Below are 19,317 nucleotides of genomic sequence, written 5' to 3' on the forward strand. Positions count from 1 at the left end.
GGGGCTGTGGGCATTTCTCACTGGTGCAGCAGCCAGCGGGGTGGTAGAGACAGAAGTACCCAGCCACCCTGTCTCCCTGCCCCCAGAGTCTAGCTACTGTGGCTGTAACGTGGGGACCAGTGTGGCCGCCCCATGGGATGAGGTTTGCTCAGGCTGAGCAAACACTGGCAGGGTATCACCGAAGCAGGACCCCAGGACGCGTCCGCCGTGTCAGTTGTCACCCTGGAGCTTCAGGAAAACAAAAGAACCTGCTTGAGACAGCAGCTCGCTCCCGTGGCCTTTAGGGTTGACCCGTGGGTGCACAGACAGGGTCCAATCAGATCTTCACAAACATTTTGGGCAGTATGTCATCCCAGTTGCATGGTGAGGAGACTGAAGCCCGTGTCTGGGATGTCGGGGTGTCCTGCGGGGACACACGGCATCTCCAGCCGGAGTTGGTTCAAGGCGGGGCCAGAGACTCTCACCTGTGTTGGGGCTGCCCCAGGGATGGGGGAGGGGAGGGTCTGGGGCTGCGGGTGGTGCAGCTCTTGGGCCTCCCGCAGAAGGAGAGGCCAGGGGGCTGGGTCGGCACCGGCGAGTCTGCGCTGAGCCCCGGAAGGAGAGGCTGGGGTGGGCCCAGGAGAGCCTGTGCTGAGCCCCAGAAGGAGAGGCTGGGCCGGCCCGGGTGAGCCTGTGCTGAGCCCCCCACCCTGCAGATGGAGAGCTGCGCGCAGCCGGCCGTGATCACCAAGGACTTCTGCATGGTCTTCTACTCACGAGATGCCAAGCTGCCCGCCTCGCGCTCCATCCGCAACCTGTTCGGCAGTGGAAGCCTGCGGGCCTCGGAGAGGTGAGCCCACCAGGAGCGCTCTCTAGCCCATCTCGCTTGGACCAGCGGGGGAGGCCTCTGCGCACTTGTGGGGACACGGATGTCGTGTTGTGGGGCAGGAGAGAGCTGGGGTCTGCCTGCCCGGTGCAGCAGGAAGGCCTGTGTGTCCACTCTGGGGCTCCCATGGGTGGTCCTGGGTGACCTTCCTCCCCAGCGGCCGTGGGGCCCTGTCGCTGGGCAGGGTGAACACCGAGCACAGGGTGGGTGGGGACAGAGGGACCCTGGACTGCACGTCCCCAGGGACGTGTGCAGAGCCAGGCCTCCCAGCACCCTGGGGGTCAGACCCTAGGCCCAGCGCCCTCTCGCACTCTGACCGCTCTCTGCATTCCTGGGGGAGGGGAGGAAGGCAGTGGAGGGACGCCGCCCCAGAAGCGGGGACACCCAGGGTCCCTGCTGGTCACCTTCAGTGATACCCGCACACCCTGTGCTGTGGGCGGCCGCCCTGGGGGGCACAGCCAGGAGGAAAGAGTGTAGGGGGCCTGGATGGCCATGACCCCATGACCCTGTCATCCAGGAGGTTGCCTTGGGATTGTGGGACCCCTCCATGAGCGCGTTAGTGGGGTGCCCTAGGCAGAGTCAGAGGTCTCAAGACAAAGGGGGCCTAGCGGGGGTCTGGGACGGGGACCCTGACACCACAGCCCCCACTGCCTGCCGTGCGGGCCGCAGGGCTCACGCCCAGAGTGCATATGATGGTGAACGGGTGCCCGGCCGTCACCACGCGGGTAACAACGCCCCCTCCGCAGCAACCGCGTGACGGGCGTGTACGAGCTGAGTCTGTGCCACGTGGCTGACGCGGGCAGCCCAGGTAGGTGCCTGCCCCTCGCCCTCTGGCTGGGGCTGGGGCCGGGGCTGGGGGAGCCACTGCTGGGGGTCAGGGAGGAGGGCCTGCATGGGACACTCGGGTGACCTTGGCTATGCTGCTGTGTGGGGAGCCCCTCACCTGGAGACCCTGTGGGGCCGGAGGACGGTGGGGTGGGCACAGCCCCCGCAGGGTACACCATGTCCGCGGCCCGTGCAGGCATGCAGCGGCGGCGCCGGCGAGTGCTGGACACGTCTGTGGCCTACGTCCGCGGCGAGGAGAACCTGGCGGGCTGGAGGCCACGTAGCGACAGCCTCATCCTGGACCACCAGTGGGAGCTGGAGAAGCTGAGTCTCCTGCAGGAGGTGAGGGCTGGGCCCCCCGGCGCCCCCCAGACCCCCGCCCCTGCCCCAACTGCACTTTCGAGCTCTCCCGCTTGTCCCGGGGCTCAGAGCCTCATGATGGCCTCCGGCTTCCGGTGGAACGTTCGCACTTGGTCCAGCCGCAGACTGGGGGGCGTGTAGCGGAGACGGGAGAGACACTGGGAAGAGAACTGGGGGCAGCGAGGCCCTCCGGTGGCCCCGGTCAGGACAGCCCGTGTCCAGCAGCAGGCACTGGCCGCCGGCCGGGGCAGCAGGTGGAAAGAGGGTGTCGGGTCCGCATCCCTCCACGCTCTGGGCCCTTCCGAGGGTGCGCCCCTGGAGCTTGTCCATCCGCTTGTGCTAGGGCGCGGGCAGGTCTGCGGGCTCCATGCTGCCCCCCCCAACCCGGCGGGCGCAGGGTGAGCCGTGCTCATGCCCCGCGCAGGTCGAGAAGACCAGGCACTACCTGCTGCTGCGGGAGAAGCTGGAGGCGGCCCAGCGGCCCGGCCCCGAGGCACTGTCCCCCGCCTCCAGCGAGGACTCCGAGGCCCCCGTCTCCTCCAGCACCTCCTCCCCGCTCACGGCTGAGGCCCGGCCGGCATCCCTAGAGGCGCCCAGCGAGCGGCAGCGGGAGCTGGCTTTCAAGGTGGGTGGCCAGCCGGCCTGCAGGCGGGGGACCTGGGAGAACGAGGGCCTCGGAGTCACCTTGATCTCGTCCCCATGCAGCCCCACCCACACTGGGACTCAGGGACTGTTTACAGCCTCCCCGCCCAGGCGGTGACCTGCTTTCCCCCTTGGATACTTATACTGACGGGGAACTCACCACCTCCCCCAGAGCTGGCCCTTTCTGCCGCTGGGTGGGCCACAGGGAAGACCTCCTGCACTTCGTGTGCCCCCACCCCCTCCTTTGCCCAAGCACTAACCAGCCTGCCGCAGGAGGCTTCCTCAGATGGCCCTACCCCCTGGGAGAGGTGGGGTGCTGCCCACCTCCTCCTGGGGTGCCCAGCCCCTCAGCCAGTCACTTGTGTCCACGTCTGAGCCAGGTCCCGGGGGCCCCTGACCAGGTGTTTGCTCTGCCCACAGTGCTTACGGCTCCTCACCCACTCCTTCAACAGAGAGTACACCCACAGCCACGTCTGCATCAGCGCCAGCGAGAGCAAGGTGGGCACGGGGCAGGGCGCCTGAGGGACTGTTGGTGCCGAGAGAGAATTCGGGTTTTCTTAGGGACACCCCTCTGCCACCCCAGAGGGGTGCCTCTGAGCTCAGGGCTGGAGGCCAGGGCCCGTGCAGGGCAGGAGCGAGGTGCCCTCCTCTGTCCGCTGTCTCCAGTAGCAGCCCCGTCCGACCTGGCCTCACCCCACTGCTCCTGTCCTGGGCGAGTCCAGCCCCTCCTTGGCTTCAGTCCTCCCCCGGGGGTGCGTCGGGGCCGCAGCCTCAGGCCTGTCCCCCCAGCTCCTGGGCTGCCCTGCGCGGAGCCTCCGGGGGGTCCTGCCCACGCCCTCCCTCTGCCCTGTGGGCGGCCTGCCCTCTGCCCTCTCGCTGGCCTCTCCCTCTGCCCGGAGCTCCTCTTGCCCTGGCCGTGGGGCTACACGTGCTGACGTTGTGGCTCCGAGGCTACACCGTCTTCGGTCCTCACCCAGGTGTCCTCTGGCTCCCCCAAGGCAGAGCCCGAAGCCCTGGGTGGGGTGGGCAGGAGGGTCTGGCCTGCAGTTGAGGTCGGGGGTGACCCCCACGGGGGCCCCACGCGGGCTCAGAGAACACCGTCTCCTCTGCAGCTCTCCGAGATGTCGGTCACCCTGCTGCGGGACCCGTCCATGTCCCCGCTGGGGGCCACCACGCTCACCCCCTCCTCCACCTGCCCCTCCCTGATCGAGGGCCGGTATGGGGCTGCCGACCTGAGGTAGGTGTGGGCCGGGCCTGCATGAGTGGACCACGGCCGGCGGGGGTGGGGTGGGACGGCTCCAGGCGTGGACGGCGGGGGTCAGGGGGCTGGACGGCGGGGGCGGGACAGCTCGAGGCGCTGGCATCTGGGGGCAGCCACGCAGCGGGGCAGGGCTCCTGCTGCCCCTCCGGGCCACTTTCTGCTAAAGCGTAAATTTAAAATACGCTCTTCCGTGAGGCTGGGAACAGGTCAAAACACTCAGCGAAAGCCCTTTCCAGCGGCAGATGGAATAGGGTGACAAAGCAGAGACTCGGGGCCCTTTGGGTCCACTGACTTCTGCTGACGTGGGGGCCCCCTGCTGACACCGCTCGTGTCTGACCCCCAGATCTTGTAGCTCCTTGGGGTCTTTTTCCTCCGACTGAGAAAAAGACTGTGAAGCCCTCTGGGCCCCATCCTGAGACAGGCCGCCTCGGCCAGCACGTCGGCCCCGCTGGCCGGGCCGCGGACCACCCGCTCCCTCCATGCAGATGGTCCCTGAGGAAGCCGAGTCAGCCTCGGTCTGAGGCGGGACGGGGAGCCACTTTCCTGGGGAGGGGGTGGGGGGCCAGGGTGCCCCTGGAGAAGGAGCCGGTGGCAGGTGGGCCCCGGTGGGTGCCCCGGTGGGTGCCCCGGGGGTGGCGCTGGGCCCTGGGGAGCCTGGCCGAGGTTCCCCGGCCCTCCAGGTGCCTCCTGGCGCTGCAGGGGCTTCACTCTGCTCCCCCAGGACCCCACAGCCCTGCTCCCGGCCGGCCAGCCCGGAGCCTGAGCCCCTGCCCGAGGTGGATGCCAAGAAGCCCCCCTCCCCTGCCCGGGCGGCGGAAGCCGACAAGGAGCCCCAGCGCCTGCTGGTGCCTGACATCCAGGAAATCCGCGTCAGGTGTGTGAGGGCCCTGCCCAGCTGGCTCCTGAGGACCCCAGCTCTGCCTCCTGCAGGGACGGCAGCCGTCCCGACCTGGGCAGTGCCGGGGGCCAGGAGACCACCCCTGAGCAGGGGCAGTGCAGGGCGTCAGGAGACCACCCCTGAGCAGGGGCAGTGCCGGGGGCCAGGAGACCACCCCTGAGCAGGGGCAGTGCCGGGGGCCAGGAGACCACCCCTGAGCAGGGGCAGTGCCGGGGGCCAGGAGATCACCCCTGAGCAGGGGCAGTGCAGGGCGTCAGGAGACCACCCCTGAGCAGGGGCAGTGCAGGGCATCAGGAGACCATGCCCTGACCAGGGGTAGTGCTGGGGGCAAGCAGACCCCCCCCACCCAACCCACCTCATGTGGGACAGGGGCAGCTCTGTGCTGTAGTCAGGAGACCAAGCCCCCCCCACAAACCTAGGGCAGAGGTGGAAAACGAGCTGATGCAGAGGACGGGAGGGTGGCCCAGAGCCTGGACGGGCGGGCCCGGTGGGAGGCCATGGACAGGGTGGGGCCGGTGGGAGGCTGTGGAAGGGGCGTGGGGGGGTGTGTTGCCTGGTGGGAGGCTGCGGAGGGGGCGGGGCCGGTGGGAGGCCTTGGAGAGGTAGTTTTGACTCGTCTCCACCCTGCAGCCCCATCGTCTCCAAGAAGGGCTACCTGCACTTCCTGGAGCCGCACACGGCCGGCTGGGCCAAGCGCTTCGTGGTGGTGCGGCGGCCCTACGCCTACATGTACAACAGTGACAAGGACGCCGTGGAGCGGTTCGTGCTCAACCTGTCCACCGCCCAGGTGGAGTACAGTGAGGACCAGCAGGCGATGCTCAAGGTGCGCCGCGGCCGCGGGCTGGCGGGGAGGGCGGGAGCTGGGCCCAGTCCCCCGCAGGCCGCGTCCTCTCACTGCTCGGCCGAAGCAGTGTGGCTGGACATCACGGGTGGGGGTGTCGGGGTCAGCCTCTCTCGTTCCGGGGTCACTCTGCCTACCCGTAGGGCGTGCCGTCCTGGTGACAACCACCAGTGAGGGGTGGGTTGAGCATTGGTCCCAAGGATGCCCCATCTGATGGCTAATGACACAGTGCCTCCTCCAGAGACACCCACAGAGAGTGTCGGGAGCCCTGCAGGCCCAGCAGGGCACAGGTCCCAGAAGAGCAGCCTCCTGCCCCCAGGCTTTGCCCAGGTCCTCTCCGAGCAGGCGGTGGCCTGGGCCTGTGTGTGAGGAGCTCTGAGTCCTCCCGGCTGGGGCCCGGGGTTCCCCAAGGTGGGGGGTGTGAGTTCAGCCTGACTGCCACACCCACCCTGCTGAGGGCTCAGGCTTGAGAGAAGAGGAGGGATTAACGGGCCGAGCACACAGCTGAGCTGTGGGCCCGGGGAGGGGCCCTTGGGGACGCAAAACAGTGACAAGGCCGCCTGGGGCATGGCCACGGGGTGAGAGGCACAGGGTGGCCCGCCTGCAGGGGCGTCTGGACGGGAGGTCAGGACCCTGGCCCTCCCGCGGGCCTCCTTCTCTGCCCCTTCTCCAACACCCCCCCCTCCAACCCCCGAGGAGCCGCGGCCGCCCCGGGCTGAGCGGGGAGGCCTGGCGCCCCTCACGGCGGCGGCTCCCTCTGCAGACCCCTAACACGTTCGCAGTGTGCACGGAGCACCGGGGCATCTTGCTGCAGGCCAGCAGTGACAAGGACATGCACGACTGGCTGTACGCCTTCAACCCCCTGCTGGCCGGGACCATACGGTACGGCCACCCACGGAGGGCCACCCCGCGCGTGGGTCCCCAAGGCCTCCAGCGCCCACGGGCGGCCAGTGGGAGGTGGCCTCTGTGTCGGGACCACCAGGCTCCGGGTGGGCGAGCCTTGCCCCTGGCGGGCGACGTTTCAAAGGAGGCTGTGGGGGCGGGGGGGCTGCTCCCACCGAGTCCCAGGGGCAGGAGTCAGAGGGTACGTCTCCTGGGCGGTTGGGGAGGCAGGGGCGTGCCTGCGATGCCCCTCACGCCAGTCTGTGGGCGCCCATGGCCCCCTGACCGCTGCTCCTCTCGGCCCGCAGGTCCAAGCTGTCCAGAAGGAGGTCTGCCCAGATGCGGGTCTGAGCCCAGCCACCCGCAGGCCCGGCCCCGCCTCCCGTCATCGCCACCATCAGTCAGTGCCCAGCCCCGCCTGCCTCCTGGGACGCCCGCCCTGCCTGGGACCTGCCACACGACCTGTCCCAGCAGAGGCCACGCGTGTCGTCCTTTCTTTCTGCAGGAGGCGCCCCGGGTGGGAGGAGCTGGGAGGTGCCGGAAAGCCGGGGGGCAGGAGTCACGGGGCGTCGCTGCCGTTCTCATATTTTTTTAAGCATAGACAGACTTATAATTAACATACACTAGTTAGTGACGTTGAAACAGTCCCCTCAGACATTAACGATAAGACTGTGTTCTATTTATAAGTATTTATTTCTAATGCCTTCACGTAGACCTGTAGGATTCAGACGGACCCGCGCCCTTGTTCCCACACACACCTCCCAAGCCTCTTGGGGACAGACGGGTCGGGGCAGCCCTCCGGGAGCCACGAGGGTGCACTGCCCCGGCCGGAGCCGAGGCCTGGTCCCGGGGCCCGTGTGTGTGCGTGTGCGCACGTGTGTCGGGGGTGTGACGCCTGAAGGCCAAGCAGCGCGGGTGTGTCCCTTCCAGCAGGAGTAGGGCACGTATCTCACCCAGAAGGCAGCCCCTGAGCCGTGACCGTCGGGGACGCTGGCAGCGGTGCCCAGGCGCCCGGTCTGGGGTGAGAGGGTCAGGGTGGTGCCTGGTGTCTGGGCCAGCCGGGGGCGGGGCTGGGTGTACCAGTGCTCCGGGCGGCAAGGAGCTGTGGGCAGCGTGGGCAGGGGCGAGACGCGGGGTGAGCCACGGGCCGCTGTAGGGAGGAGGCCGTGGGCCTCTCTGTTTCCAGGAGAGGAGTGTTCAGGGGTCCCGGTGGGGAGACTCCAGGCGGTCAGTGTGGGTAGCCAGTGCTGGGCCACTCATCTTCCAGACACCTTTTCCTGTGTCCTAGGGTGTCGCCCGGTCTGGTTCCAGCCTCTTGTGACAGTACCTGTCTCGTCCCCTCTTCAGAATCTGTGCCCAAGGGTCACCCAGGATCGCGCAGGGTCGCCCGGGCTGAGGGTCTGGTCGGGGAACCCACTGGCCCGGGGTCTTTGAGGAGCTCTTCCTCCTCCCAGAGACATGCCAGCCCCTCTTCAGCTCAGGGGAGAGCAGCCGTAGCACAAGGCCCGTCCACTCCACAGCGACCGGAGCAGGTGGCAGAGGCGGAGGGTCTAGACTAGGACCGAACGCCGTCCAGAAACTGGGGGCCTGAGCCCCCCCGGGGTCCCCAGAGGCCACGCAGAGAGCAGGCTGACCGCCATTCCAGAACCATCACTGAGCCAAGCTTGCGGGCAGGGGAGGACGCGCGGGTGAGCTCTGGGGATCAGTCCCAGGCACCCCGCTGTCCTGCGGGGAGACTGAGGCGCAGAGCCCGGGCCACGGCCCCTCAGGTCAGCCAGCCTGAGGCCACGGCCTCATCAGCGTCCATGACCCTGTCTGGGGGCAGGGTGCCTGGGGCCAGCCAGCCTGCAGAGCCCCTGCTGCGCAGGGCAGGCCTGAGGCACTCGCCCGTGTCCAGGGCCCCCACGGCCACGGGGGCCCCCACGGCCACTGTGTCCTGGCCTCCTGCCTTCCCGGTGGGGACTTGACACTCAGGGTGTCCCCTGCCCAACACCACCTCCTCTCGGCCTGGGCCCAAGAGCTCCATCTGCGCATCGGGAAAGCTGCTCTCCCAGGGCCGGGTGCCGTGGGAGCCAGCAGAAGTGGTCCGGGACCCCATCCCATCTGTGACACGGGGGGCCGCCTGGAGGCCCCGGGGGTCCCCAGGGGGTGGGCGCAGGTGGGGAGGTCAGGTGTGAGGTCGAGCTGTGTCCTCGAGGGGAGGGAAGGATGCCGGAAGCCACCTCTCTCAGACAGGTTTTGTTTTGGCGCTTGAGGCTGCTTGGGCTGCAGCTGCCGTGAGTTTGGGGGCGGCTCCTCCAGGGAGGGGGCATGCCTTCCACAGCGGCCCTGAGTGGAGCCCCGGGAGGGAGAGTCTGGGCCCCGGTGACCAGGCTGGGGGCTAGAGGCGGGTGTTGAGACCTGTCCGCTTCAAGGCCTCGGTGCTCTGAGAGACTATTCATAATAAGCCAGCGTTTTGTTCTCTGACAATGCACACGCCCGCACACACACACACACGCGCACACACGTGCGCAGCAGGGTGACTGTGGTGATCCCCCGTCAGCCCTGGTCCCCCTCAGCGCCTCTGGGCCGGATGAGGCAAGACACCCAAGGAGGGTCCCTGAACGTCTCCGAGGTTACAGCGTGCAGGGGGTTGCCACGCCGGTCCCCGCCAGCCCTCCCCTCCTTCATGCCCTGGGACAGACCCGGGCCTCCCGCGGCCGGCCAGCCCCCGAGTCCCCCGTGGCTTGTACATATGTGCTTGTGTGGTCCCTGCACCGTGACTGCCATCCTGATGTAACGACTAGTCCCCTGGTGTCCTGAACCCAAGTGTTAGGCTCTCGGCTCCTGTCCCGTGTGTGTGCACTTAAGCTCTGTCCAATTAAGAAATAAAATGGCTCTTTATGCAACCCCAGACCCGTGGGTGCCCGCTTGGCTTTACTCGTGCGTTGGTCTGTTTGCTGGGGCCTTATAGCCGCAGGGCCAGCTGTCCAGCAGTCTAGAGATAGCACGCGCCTCCCAGTGGCCAGGCAGGCAGGGCAGAGAGGCTGGAGGGGTGGGAGGTGCGAGGTGGCGTTTATCACGGGGGTGTCTCCCTGCTTCCTTCCGCACTGGCTGCGCCTGTCCCAGCAGCTCCAGGTGCCCTCGGGTGCACCGGCCCTGCACCACGAGACCCAAGTCCTTTCACGTGGTCAGGGTCACGCACTAAAACTGACGGAGACGTTCTGTGAAACCGCAGACCAGTGTCCTTCCTCAACACAGAAGCAAATACCTTCAGAAACATTTCACTGAGGGCATGGCAACTCGAGTATTCTTGCCCGGAGAATCCCACGGACAGAGGAGCCCGGCGGGCTACAGCCCACGGGGTCACAGAGAGTCAGACACAACTGAAGCGACGTAGCACGCAACGCACACTGCATTTCACCAAATTGAATGTTGGGGTACATAGAAAGGCTAGTACCCCATGACCTAGTTGGGTTTATCCTGGGAATGCAAGCTCAGTTCAAGAGCTAATCATTCTAATTTGCTATATTAAGCTGCTGCTGCTGCCAAGTCGCTTCAGTCATGTCCGACTCTGTGCGACCCCATAGACGGCAGCCCACCAGGCTCCCCTGTCCCTGGGATTGTCCAGGCAAGAACACTGGAGTGGGTGCCATTTCCTTCGCCAATGCATGAAAGTGAAAAGTGAAAGGGAAGTCGCTCAGTTGTGTCCGACTCTTCATGACCCCATGGACTGCAGCCCACCAGGCTCCCCCATCTGTGGGATTTTCCAGGCAAGAGCACTGGAGTGGGGTGCCATTGCCTTCTCCCTATATTAAGCCAGCAAAGGAGAAATCACATTATCATCTCTATAGACGCAGAAAAAGCATTTGATGAAAATGCAGTATTCATTGCTCATCAAAACTTGAAATAGAAGATAACTTCCTTAACGTGGGAGAGCGTGTCCGCACTAAGTGTGTAGCTGACCCCGTGTGTGTGCTCTGTCACGTCAGGTGTGTCCGACTCTCTGTGGCCCCATGGACTGCCGCCTGCCAGGCTCCACTGTCCGGGGGATTCTCCAGGCAAGAACACTCGAGTGGGGTGCTGGGCCCTCCTCCGGGGTGTCTTCCTGACCCGGGGATCGCACCCAGGCTTCCTTTGTCTCTCGCACTGGAGAGCGGGATTTTCACCGCTGGTGCCCCCTGGGAAGCCCGAGCTAGCATCATACTCAACAGCAAGAAGCGAAGACTTGAAGCTTAAGACTGGGCACAAGACAGGGATGCCCTCTCTCATCACCCCGAGTCAACAAGGGAACGGAGCTCCTAACCGGGGCAGTAAGGCAAAACGAGGAGAGAAAGGGCGCACAGATCAGGACAGAAGAGTGGCCCGGCAGGCAGAAAGTTCTGAAGGAGGGCACCGAAGACCTGCTGTAATTAATGCACGAGTTGACCGAGGCTGCAGAATGCAACGCTGATACACAAACGCTCGTTTTATTTATGTTTTATTAAAGTACAGTTACTATGTCTCGACTTCCCTGGTGGCTCAGACGGAAAGCGTCTGTCTACAGTGCGGGAGACCTGGGTTCGATCCCTGGGTCGGGCAGTTCCCTGGAGAAGGAAATGGCAACCCACTCCAGTACTCTTGCCTGGAAAATCCCAGGACGGAGGAGCCTGGTTTCCATGGGGTCGGAGAGAGTCGGACACGACTGAGCGACTTCACTTTCTTTTTCTCACTATGTTTCAGGTGTACACCAGTGTAACTCGGTTATATATGCATATATCTATATAAATACACACGTATATGTATATTCTTTTTCGGATTCTTTTCCATTATGTGTTATTACAAGCTACAGAATTAAAAACACAAATTTTATTTTTATACACTAGCAATAAACTGTTGAAACTTTGAATTTAAAACATTGTACTGTTTGTGCTGGCGGCTTCCCTAGTGGCTCAGATGGTAGGGAACCCACCTGCAGTGCAGAGTCCTGGGTTGGGAAGACCCCCTGAAGAAGGAAACGGCTGCCCTCCCCCGTGTTCTTACCTGGAGAATCCCATGGACAGGGGAGCCTGGCGGGCTACAGTCCATGGGGTTGCACAGTCAGACACAGCGGAGCAACTAAGCATGCATTTACAGCAGCAGCAAAAATGTGAGCTACATACGCATAAATCTAGCAAAATGCATGCAAAGGCAAAATGCCAAGACTATAATAAAACACCGATGAGACAGAGACCTAAGTGAAGTGGAGAGTTACGTTCATAATTAGAAGGTTCAATATTTATTAGGATGCCATCTCTCGCCAAATTGACTTTAAGTTCAACATGGTCTCAATCAAAATTCCTGTAGATATCAAACACCTGATTCTAAAAGTTACATGAAAGTAAAGGTGCTAGAATGGCTGAGATTTGGCCCAGAAAAATAAAGTTAGAAAAGTCACAGTATCCATTTTGACCTACGAAACCACAGGGATTAGGACAGTGTGGTGTTTTTTTAAATCGCAGTTTGGCTGCTTTACGATGCTGTGTCTCTGCTATACAGCAGACTGAGCCAGCCGCACACACACATGCCCCCTCCCTGTCGGGCCTCCCCCCGCCCACGCCCACCATGCCACCCTTCTGCGGGCATTGCTGAGCACCGAGCTGAGCTCCCCGGGCTACGCCGCAGCCCCCGCTGGCCGTCTGTTTTACGCCGGTGGTGTGTGTGCGTCAGTCCTGATCGCTCGTCTCGTCGCACACTCCGCTTCCCGCCCGCCCCGCGGCCGCACATCTGTTCTCTGCGTCTGCATCTCTATTCCTGACCCGCAAAACGCCAGTTGTGCCATTTTCCTAGATTCCAGGACAGTGTGGTATCGGTGAAGAAACAGACGCACAGATCAGTGCAGCACATGTGAGAACCCAGAAGTGGACACACGCACACACACACACACACACACACACACAAATGTAACAAGCTGACGCTGTTTACAAGATGCTAAAGCAATCAATGGAGAAAGGATAGACTTTCAACAAATAATGTTGGAACAGATGGACTCCGATGCGTCTTTTAAAATGAATATAAACTTAACACCTTATACAAAAAGTAACTCAAAATTTTACGTAAAATCTAAATCTATAAAATTTCCAGAAGAAAATAATATCACAAGGAAACCTTCAGGATACAAAGCTAGGCATGGTGTTGTTGGACATGACACCAAAAGCTCTATTCACAAGGAAAGAAATGCAAGGTTGAACTTTATGACGGTGAAGAAGCTTTTGCTCTGTGAAGGAAAATGAAAAGACAAGCTGCAGATGCAGAGAAGATATTCACAAATCATACCTCTGGCCCAAGACTTGTCTCCAGAATACACTGAGAATCCTCCAAAGTCTCTGATAGGAAAAAAAAAAACAACCACCCAACTTAAAAATGCTAGACACTGCCACTACTCATATACTAAAGAGCTGAAATCAAAAACAAGCTACAAAACCTGAGAACGTCGCGTGTTGGTGAGAAGCGGCAGCTGAATGCTTCACTGTTTGTGAGACTACAAAAGCTTCAGTCACTCCGGACAAGGGCTTGGGGCTTTCTTAGAAAGTTAAGTGTACACTTTCATATGCCTCATGAGTCCTGCTGCTGGGCATCCACCCCAGAGAAGTGACGGAGTGTGCCTTCGAGAAATAGACACCAGATGTTTAAAGCAACTACTCATTGATGCCCCAAGGGGGGCAATATAGAATCAAAATTAAAGGTCGATGGCCTGCCTGTGTACCAGCAACAAAGAGCTGGAATTTGAAATTTTAAAATCACCATTTATAGTACTGCCAAAAAAAAAAAAAAAAAGGAGAGAAGGTTTAAAAAAAAAAGATAGGTGAAAATTAAAATATGCTCAGTATCTGATGTAGAAAACAACAAAATTCTGATGAATCAGTGGTGTAAGTAAACAGACATTCTGTGTTCACTGACCGCGAGACTCGCTGCTGAGAAGACATGAGCTTTGCTGGTTGGCCCTATAGACTCAGGAGGGCTTCCCCGGTGGAGCCAGCAGTGAAGAGCCTGCCTGCCAGTGCAGGAGATCCAGGTTCAGTCCCAGGGTTGGGAATCTCCCCTGGAGGAGGGCATGGCAACCCACCGTAGTATACTTGCCTCCCGTGGACAGAAGAGCCTGGCAGGCTATAGTCCCTAGGTTTGCAAGGAGCTGGACACCACTGGAGCAACTTAGGGCGCACACAGACTCAGCCTCCCCAGTCATGCTGCTGGGGTGCCAGCCAGATGGGGACTTTCCTGGTGGTCCGGCAGCCAAGACACCCTCCCAGTGTTGGGGTCCCAGGCTCTATCCGTGGTTGGGGAACGAGATCCCACATGCCACAGCTAAGAGTTTGCATGCTACAACTAAGATCGAGGATCCTGCTTGCCACAATTAAATAGATAAAAACAAATGCTTAAAAAATCAAGGTAGTGTGATGCTGGTGAAGGAGCAGACAGGCAGTAAGGGTACAGGAGAGCCCAGAAATGGACACACACAGAGTCAGCTGATTTTGACAAAGGAACATGGGCTGTTCAGGGCAACAGGACAATCCTCTCAGCAAACGGGGCTGGGGCAAAGGGACGCCCACGAGCAAAAAGCATTTTAAAGAATCTGGTCACAGATCTTACACTTCTCACAAACATTCAGACGCTAAGTCAAAGTGGATCTTGGACCTAAACGCAAAGCACAAAACTAAAACTTCTACAAGTACTTATCAGTGCTAAGAAATGACTAGGACCTGGGCTTCCCGGGTGGCTCAGATGGTGAAGAAAGGAAGTGTTAGCCGCTCAGTTATGTCCAGCTCTTTGTTGCCGGGAGCCAGGGTGAGGAATCCCGCCCACGGCAAAGGTCATGAGGAAGGAAGCCCGACAAAACGCAAAGGTGTGATCTGGATTCAGGGGTCCCCTGAGTTTTCCTGAACATTCACCCCCAAACACCAAGGTCGGCCTGATTTTACTGTAATGTGCTTTTCCACTCTTCTGACACTCTCTGGAAAAGTTGACTTAGGGCTTCAGTCTTCTGCATTTGAAAGGAGCGTTTCAGCTCAAACCCCTCTGATGGCTCTCCAGCTTGCCTTACCTGGACTTTTACAACTACGCATGTGATTGCTTACAGCCCCCCAGCTGTGAGAGGCACGGGAAGCCTAAAACAGAGAGCCTTTCAAAGAGCTAAAAGTTATTAGAGTAGCGCTGATGTAGGATTTCATTATAGGGCCAATGCTAGTTGCTAAGTTCCCGTATCTCTTACCCACTGTGCACCTGGGAGCACATTTGTTAACATAGTTAGAATGTAAGAAAAAACAAGTGTAGCCTTGAAACCGACCACATCAGGCTTTTGAGCTGATTGGTTCTTTCTTTGTTGTAACTTACTGCACCTTTGCTTCAGTGAAAATGTAACTTTGTTTGATACTTTCTGAGGCTGACATAGATTAGAAATATAAAGAAAAAACACTTCAAGGGAAAATAAGTTTTCTGGTTGAGCAGCCTTTATCAAAAGAGGGTCTTAAAATGTTTCACAGGCCTCCAAGGCCAGAAGATAATGTACACAACATCATTTGTGAAAAAGGTGTAAAAGTCTTTTAAAAAATAAAGTTATTGGGGCCTCGCTCACCGAAGCAGCTTGGTCTCCCCATGTCTTCCTTAATTTCTGGCTGAATTCCCATCTGGGGCACGGAGGCTTGCCACGTCTACTTACTTGCCCTGGCTTCTAAGACCCACGCGAAAGGGAGCCCAAGGCGGGGCACCCTCCACTATTCAAACGGGTGCCGGTGGCCTAACATAGATGGTGCAAACCTCTTGTCTTGAGGTTTTATTAGTTCTCCACGTAAACCAAGTTATTCAGCCTCTTTTCTCCACTAATTTTCCTACTACACTATTCTTTCCTAATCTAATCTTATATTTCTAATTAAATAAATATCTCCTTGCCGACTCTGTCCACCCTTTGAATTCCCTGGATCCACCAGGGCTGGACCCTGGCACTTTGTGACCCCGCAGACTGGGTCTCACCAGGCACCTCTGTCCATGGGCTTCTCTAGGCAAGAACACTGGAGTGAGTAGCCATTCTCTTCTCCAGGAGATCTTCCCAACCCAGGGATCGAACCTGGGTCTCCTGCACTGGGGCAGACTCTACCATCTGAGCCAGAATCGTCCTGCAATGCAGGAGTTCCAGGTTCGATCCCTGGGTCAGGAAGGTCTCCTGGAGAAGGGCATAGCAACCCACTCCAGTGTTCTTGCCTGGAGAATTCCATGGACAGAGGAGCCTGGTGGGATACAGTCCATGGGGTCGCAGAGAGTCGGACACGACTGACCAGCTAAGCACAGCATAAGAGGACCTTGGAGGAAATACTTGGAAAACAATGATAGGACAAAGGACTTGTCTTCAGAACATGGGAAGAATTATTATAACTCAATAATGAAAAAGATACACCACTCAGCAAAAAACAAAAAGCATTTGAATGACCAGTAAGTAGGCTCCTGACAATGTGCTCATATCAGCTGTCATCAGGGGAATGCAGCTTCCCGCCCCAGAGAGAGCGACACCAAGGGGAGAGACTGCGGGGATCTTCAGGCATCGCATGTGTGGACACCAGGCGTCTCCCATCTTGCTCCTACTGTTGCTGCTGAGTCACTCAGTCATGTCTGACCCCATGGACTGCGGCACGCCAGGCCTCCCTGTCCATCACCACCTCCTGGAGTCCACCCAAACCCATGTCCATTCAGTCGGTGATGCCATCCAGCCATCTTGTCCTCTGTCGTCCCCTTCTCCTCCTGCCCCCAATCCCTCACAGCATCAGGGTATTTCCCAATGAGTCAGCTCTTCGCATCAGGTGGCCAAAGTATTGGAGTTTCAGCTTCACCATCATTCCCTCCAGTGAACACCCGGACTGATCTCCTTTAGGATGGACCGGTTGGATCTCCTTGCAGTCCAAGGGACTCTCAAGAGTCTTCTCCAACACCACAGTCCAAAAGCATCAATTCTTCAGCACTCAGCCTTCTTGATGCCCCGACTCTCACATCCATACATGACCACTGGAAAAACCACAGCTTTGACTAGACGGGCATTTGTAGGCAAAGTGATGTCTCTGCTTTCTAATGTGCTGTCTAGTTTTGTCATAGCTTTCCTTCCAAGGAGCAAGCGTCCTTTAATTTCGTGGCTGCAGTCACTGTCCACAGTGATTTTGGAGCCTAAAAAAAATCTGCCGCTGTTTCCACCTTTTCTCCATCTACTTGCCATGAAGTGATGGGACTGGATGCCATGATCTTAGCTTTTTGAATGATGAGCTTTAAGCCAGCTTTTTCACTCTCTTCTTTCACCCTCATCAAGAGGCTCTTAAATTCTTCACTTTCTGCCATTAGAATGCTCCTGGGAGTGTGAATGCTACAACCACCTTGTGGGAAGTAGCAAGAGAGCTTCACAGAATCAAGTACTGTCCTGCCCTGTGGTTTAGAAAGATTCTCTAGCTACTTACCACCCCCCCCCCCCCAAAACCAAAAGCATTTGTCTATAAGGACTTATATGAACTTACTGAGAGCAGCTTTATTTGTATTGTAGGGGAAAATGGAAGAAAACCTAAATGTTTGTTCACTATCAGAAAGATGGATTAACAAATCGTGGTTCAGCCATGAAATGGAATCCCATTCAGAATTAAGTAGGCTCAAAACTCTGACACTGGAAACAAAAGCAGCCCACCTCCCTGCCAGCCGCACGTGGAGACGCAGGGCAGACGCAGGACTTGGGCTACATGGGACGGTCCCCAAGCCTCCGATGACCCAAAGCAGGAAGCCAGATGCCTCCGATTAGGGGCGGGGTCCACTGGAAGGGACGGGGCTTTCTGAGAGCGCACTCTGCTCCCGCCGGGGTAAAGGCGTGGGTGGCCTGCGTCTGTGCATCTCATGGGTGAGAGTTCACTCTGAAGATAGGTGTGCTGCACACCATTCACGTTTTATCTAAAAATGTGAAGTATCTAGAAATACAGCCAGTTCAGGCTGATGACTCAGTGTGGATTACCATCCAACTCCAGGCAGGATTTCTGGCGCTCACGCGCTCTGTGTTCTGACCTGGGCGGACCTTGGCTGCCTGGAGACCAGGCCCCATGGGGGAGCCGCGGGTGGCCAACGGGTAAGGCGGAGGCCCAGGGCTCCGAGGTGGACGGGAGGTCCCCGCAGGCACTCACGCTCTGTGTGAGCCTGAGGGAAACGCGGGGTCCACGAAGACCATTGATAATCTGTAACAGGAAGAGAAGAGAGCTTTACGGAACCCAAACTGAAGACGATCGTCCAGGAAAGAGCTTCCCAGACCACTCGGAGGGAGTGCTCCAGAGCAATTCTATAACCCGTCGGGACAGAGACCATCCAACAAGCCAGGGATGCGGCCCTTCAGACCCACCCGGCTCCCCTGTCCCTGGCATTCTCCCGGCAAGGATACTGCAGCGGGCTGCCGTGCCCTCCTCCAGGGGACCTTCCCGACCCGGGGATCGAGCTCTCACCTCTTGCTTCTCCTGCGTCGGCAGGAGGGTTCTTTACTGCTAGTGCCTCCTGGGAAGCCCTGTATCCCTTCAAGTTTTCAAAAAACAGACCAGCGCGTACTCCACAGCAAGTCAGCCTGTCCTCGGCACCTGGGAGGGAGTCTTATTGTTAAAGAAGAGCCAGGAAGGGAAGCATTTGACCTTTGTTTTTAATTTGGACGTTCTTTGTTTTCAGTTCTCAGTTGTGTCTCTTTGCAAACTCAAGGACTGCAGCACGCCAGGCCTCCCTGTCCATCACCAATTCCTGGAGCTTGCTCAAACTCATGTCCATCGAGTTGGTGATGCCATCCCACCACCCCACCCTCTGTTTTTATTTATTCATTTATTTTCGGTTGTGCTGAGTGTTCGTTGCAGCCCAGGCTAGCTGCCGTGTTCGGGCTTCCCAGTGTGGTGTCTTCTCTTGCCGTGGACCACGGGCTCTAGAGCACGTCGGCTTCAGCAGCCAAGGCTCCGGGGCTGAGAGCGCAGGCTCAGCAGTCACGCAGCACCGCCTTAGTTGCTCCGAGGCACATGGGATCTCCAGGACACAGGGATCAAACCCGCGTCTCCGGTACGGGCGGGTGAGTTCTTTACCACTGAGCCGCCAGGGAGGCCCCGGACGTTCTTCCCTTCTGGTCGGTGCGCCCTTCCCTTTAATGATTAAAGCAGATGTACAAAGTGTCTTTGCTGGGCCACAAACAGGCTGTTCCAGTTGGCATCAAGTTCAAGTTGACTGGGGGAGATGTGCGTGTGTATAGCTGGTTCACTGTGCTGCACAGTGGAAATTAGCATCATAAAGCAACTGCATTCCAATAAACATCAATTTTAAGACAAGTTAACTCGGATAAAAGCCAGAATGACTTCCCAGCGCCTCAGTCCATGAGCGTTTCTTTTATCACGGGCTTCAGTGCACCAGGTCGCTATGGCGTCCAAAAGGCTCCCTGCTCCTTGGAGAGGGTGGGGGCCTGCCAGAAGGGAAAGACAGACACCCCACCGGCAGGCTGGAGTCTGGGGGCGTGTCCGCCTCCTGGATGAGGTCAGGGCCCTGAGGACTTTCCTGCTGGGTTAGCCCCACTCCTCTCCCGGGGTGTGAGGGTGGGGAGACGCGGGCACCAGACACCTTCCCACTTCCAGGAGAGTTCTGAACCCAAGGTCTTCTGCCAGGAAAGCTGAAACAGTCAGTTTCTGTCCCTAAGCGGCAGGTCTCTGCCCCCTGCTTCCCCTGCCCAGGCCTGGGCTGTGGGGGGACGAGAGCCTGGTGGGGAAAGACATCAGATGGAC

General features: G+C 59.1%; 1 protein-coding gene across 5 annotated transcripts in view; it reads left to right on the top strand.

Annotated features, from left to right (window-relative positions):
* KIF1A (kinesin family member 1A) overlaps positions 1 to 9,467 on the top strand; it is a 91,560-nt gene extending 82,093 nt beyond the window's left edge. For all 5 annotated transcript variants that reach the window (XM_069600355.1, XM_069600526.1, XM_069600609.1 and 2 more), the window contains 10 exons: positions 696 to 829; positions 1,612 to 1,673; positions 1,887 to 2,032; positions 2,475 to 2,675; positions 3,113 to 3,190; positions 3,805 to 3,929; positions 4,675 to 4,827; positions 5,482 to 5,674; positions 6,456 to 6,574; positions 6,883 to 9,467. In XM_069600355.1, the coding sequence (XP_069456456.1) occupies positions 696 to 829; positions 1,612 to 1,673; positions 1,887 to 2,032; positions 2,475 to 2,675; positions 3,113 to 3,190; positions 3,805 to 3,929; positions 4,675 to 4,827; positions 5,482 to 5,674; positions 6,456 to 6,574; positions 6,883 to 6,925 (1,254 nt within the window). In that variant the 3' untranslated portion in view covers positions 6,926 to 9,467. The remainder of the gene's footprint in view (positions 1 to 695; positions 830 to 1,611; positions 1,674 to 1,886; positions 2,033 to 2,474; positions 2,676 to 3,112; positions 3,191 to 3,804; positions 3,930 to 4,674; positions 4,828 to 5,481; positions 5,675 to 6,455; positions 6,575 to 6,882) is intronic.
* Positions 9,468 to 19,317: the final 9,850 nt, after the last annotated feature.

This window comes from Ovis canadensis, chromosome 1 (genome assembly GCF_042477335.2).
Source record: "Ovis canadensis isolate MfBH-ARS-UI-01 breed Bighorn chromosome 1, ARS-UI_OviCan_v2, whole genome shotgun sequence".
Classification (NCBI taxonomy): domain Eukaryota; kingdom Metazoa; phylum Chordata; class Mammalia; order Artiodactyla; family Bovidae; genus Ovis; species Ovis canadensis.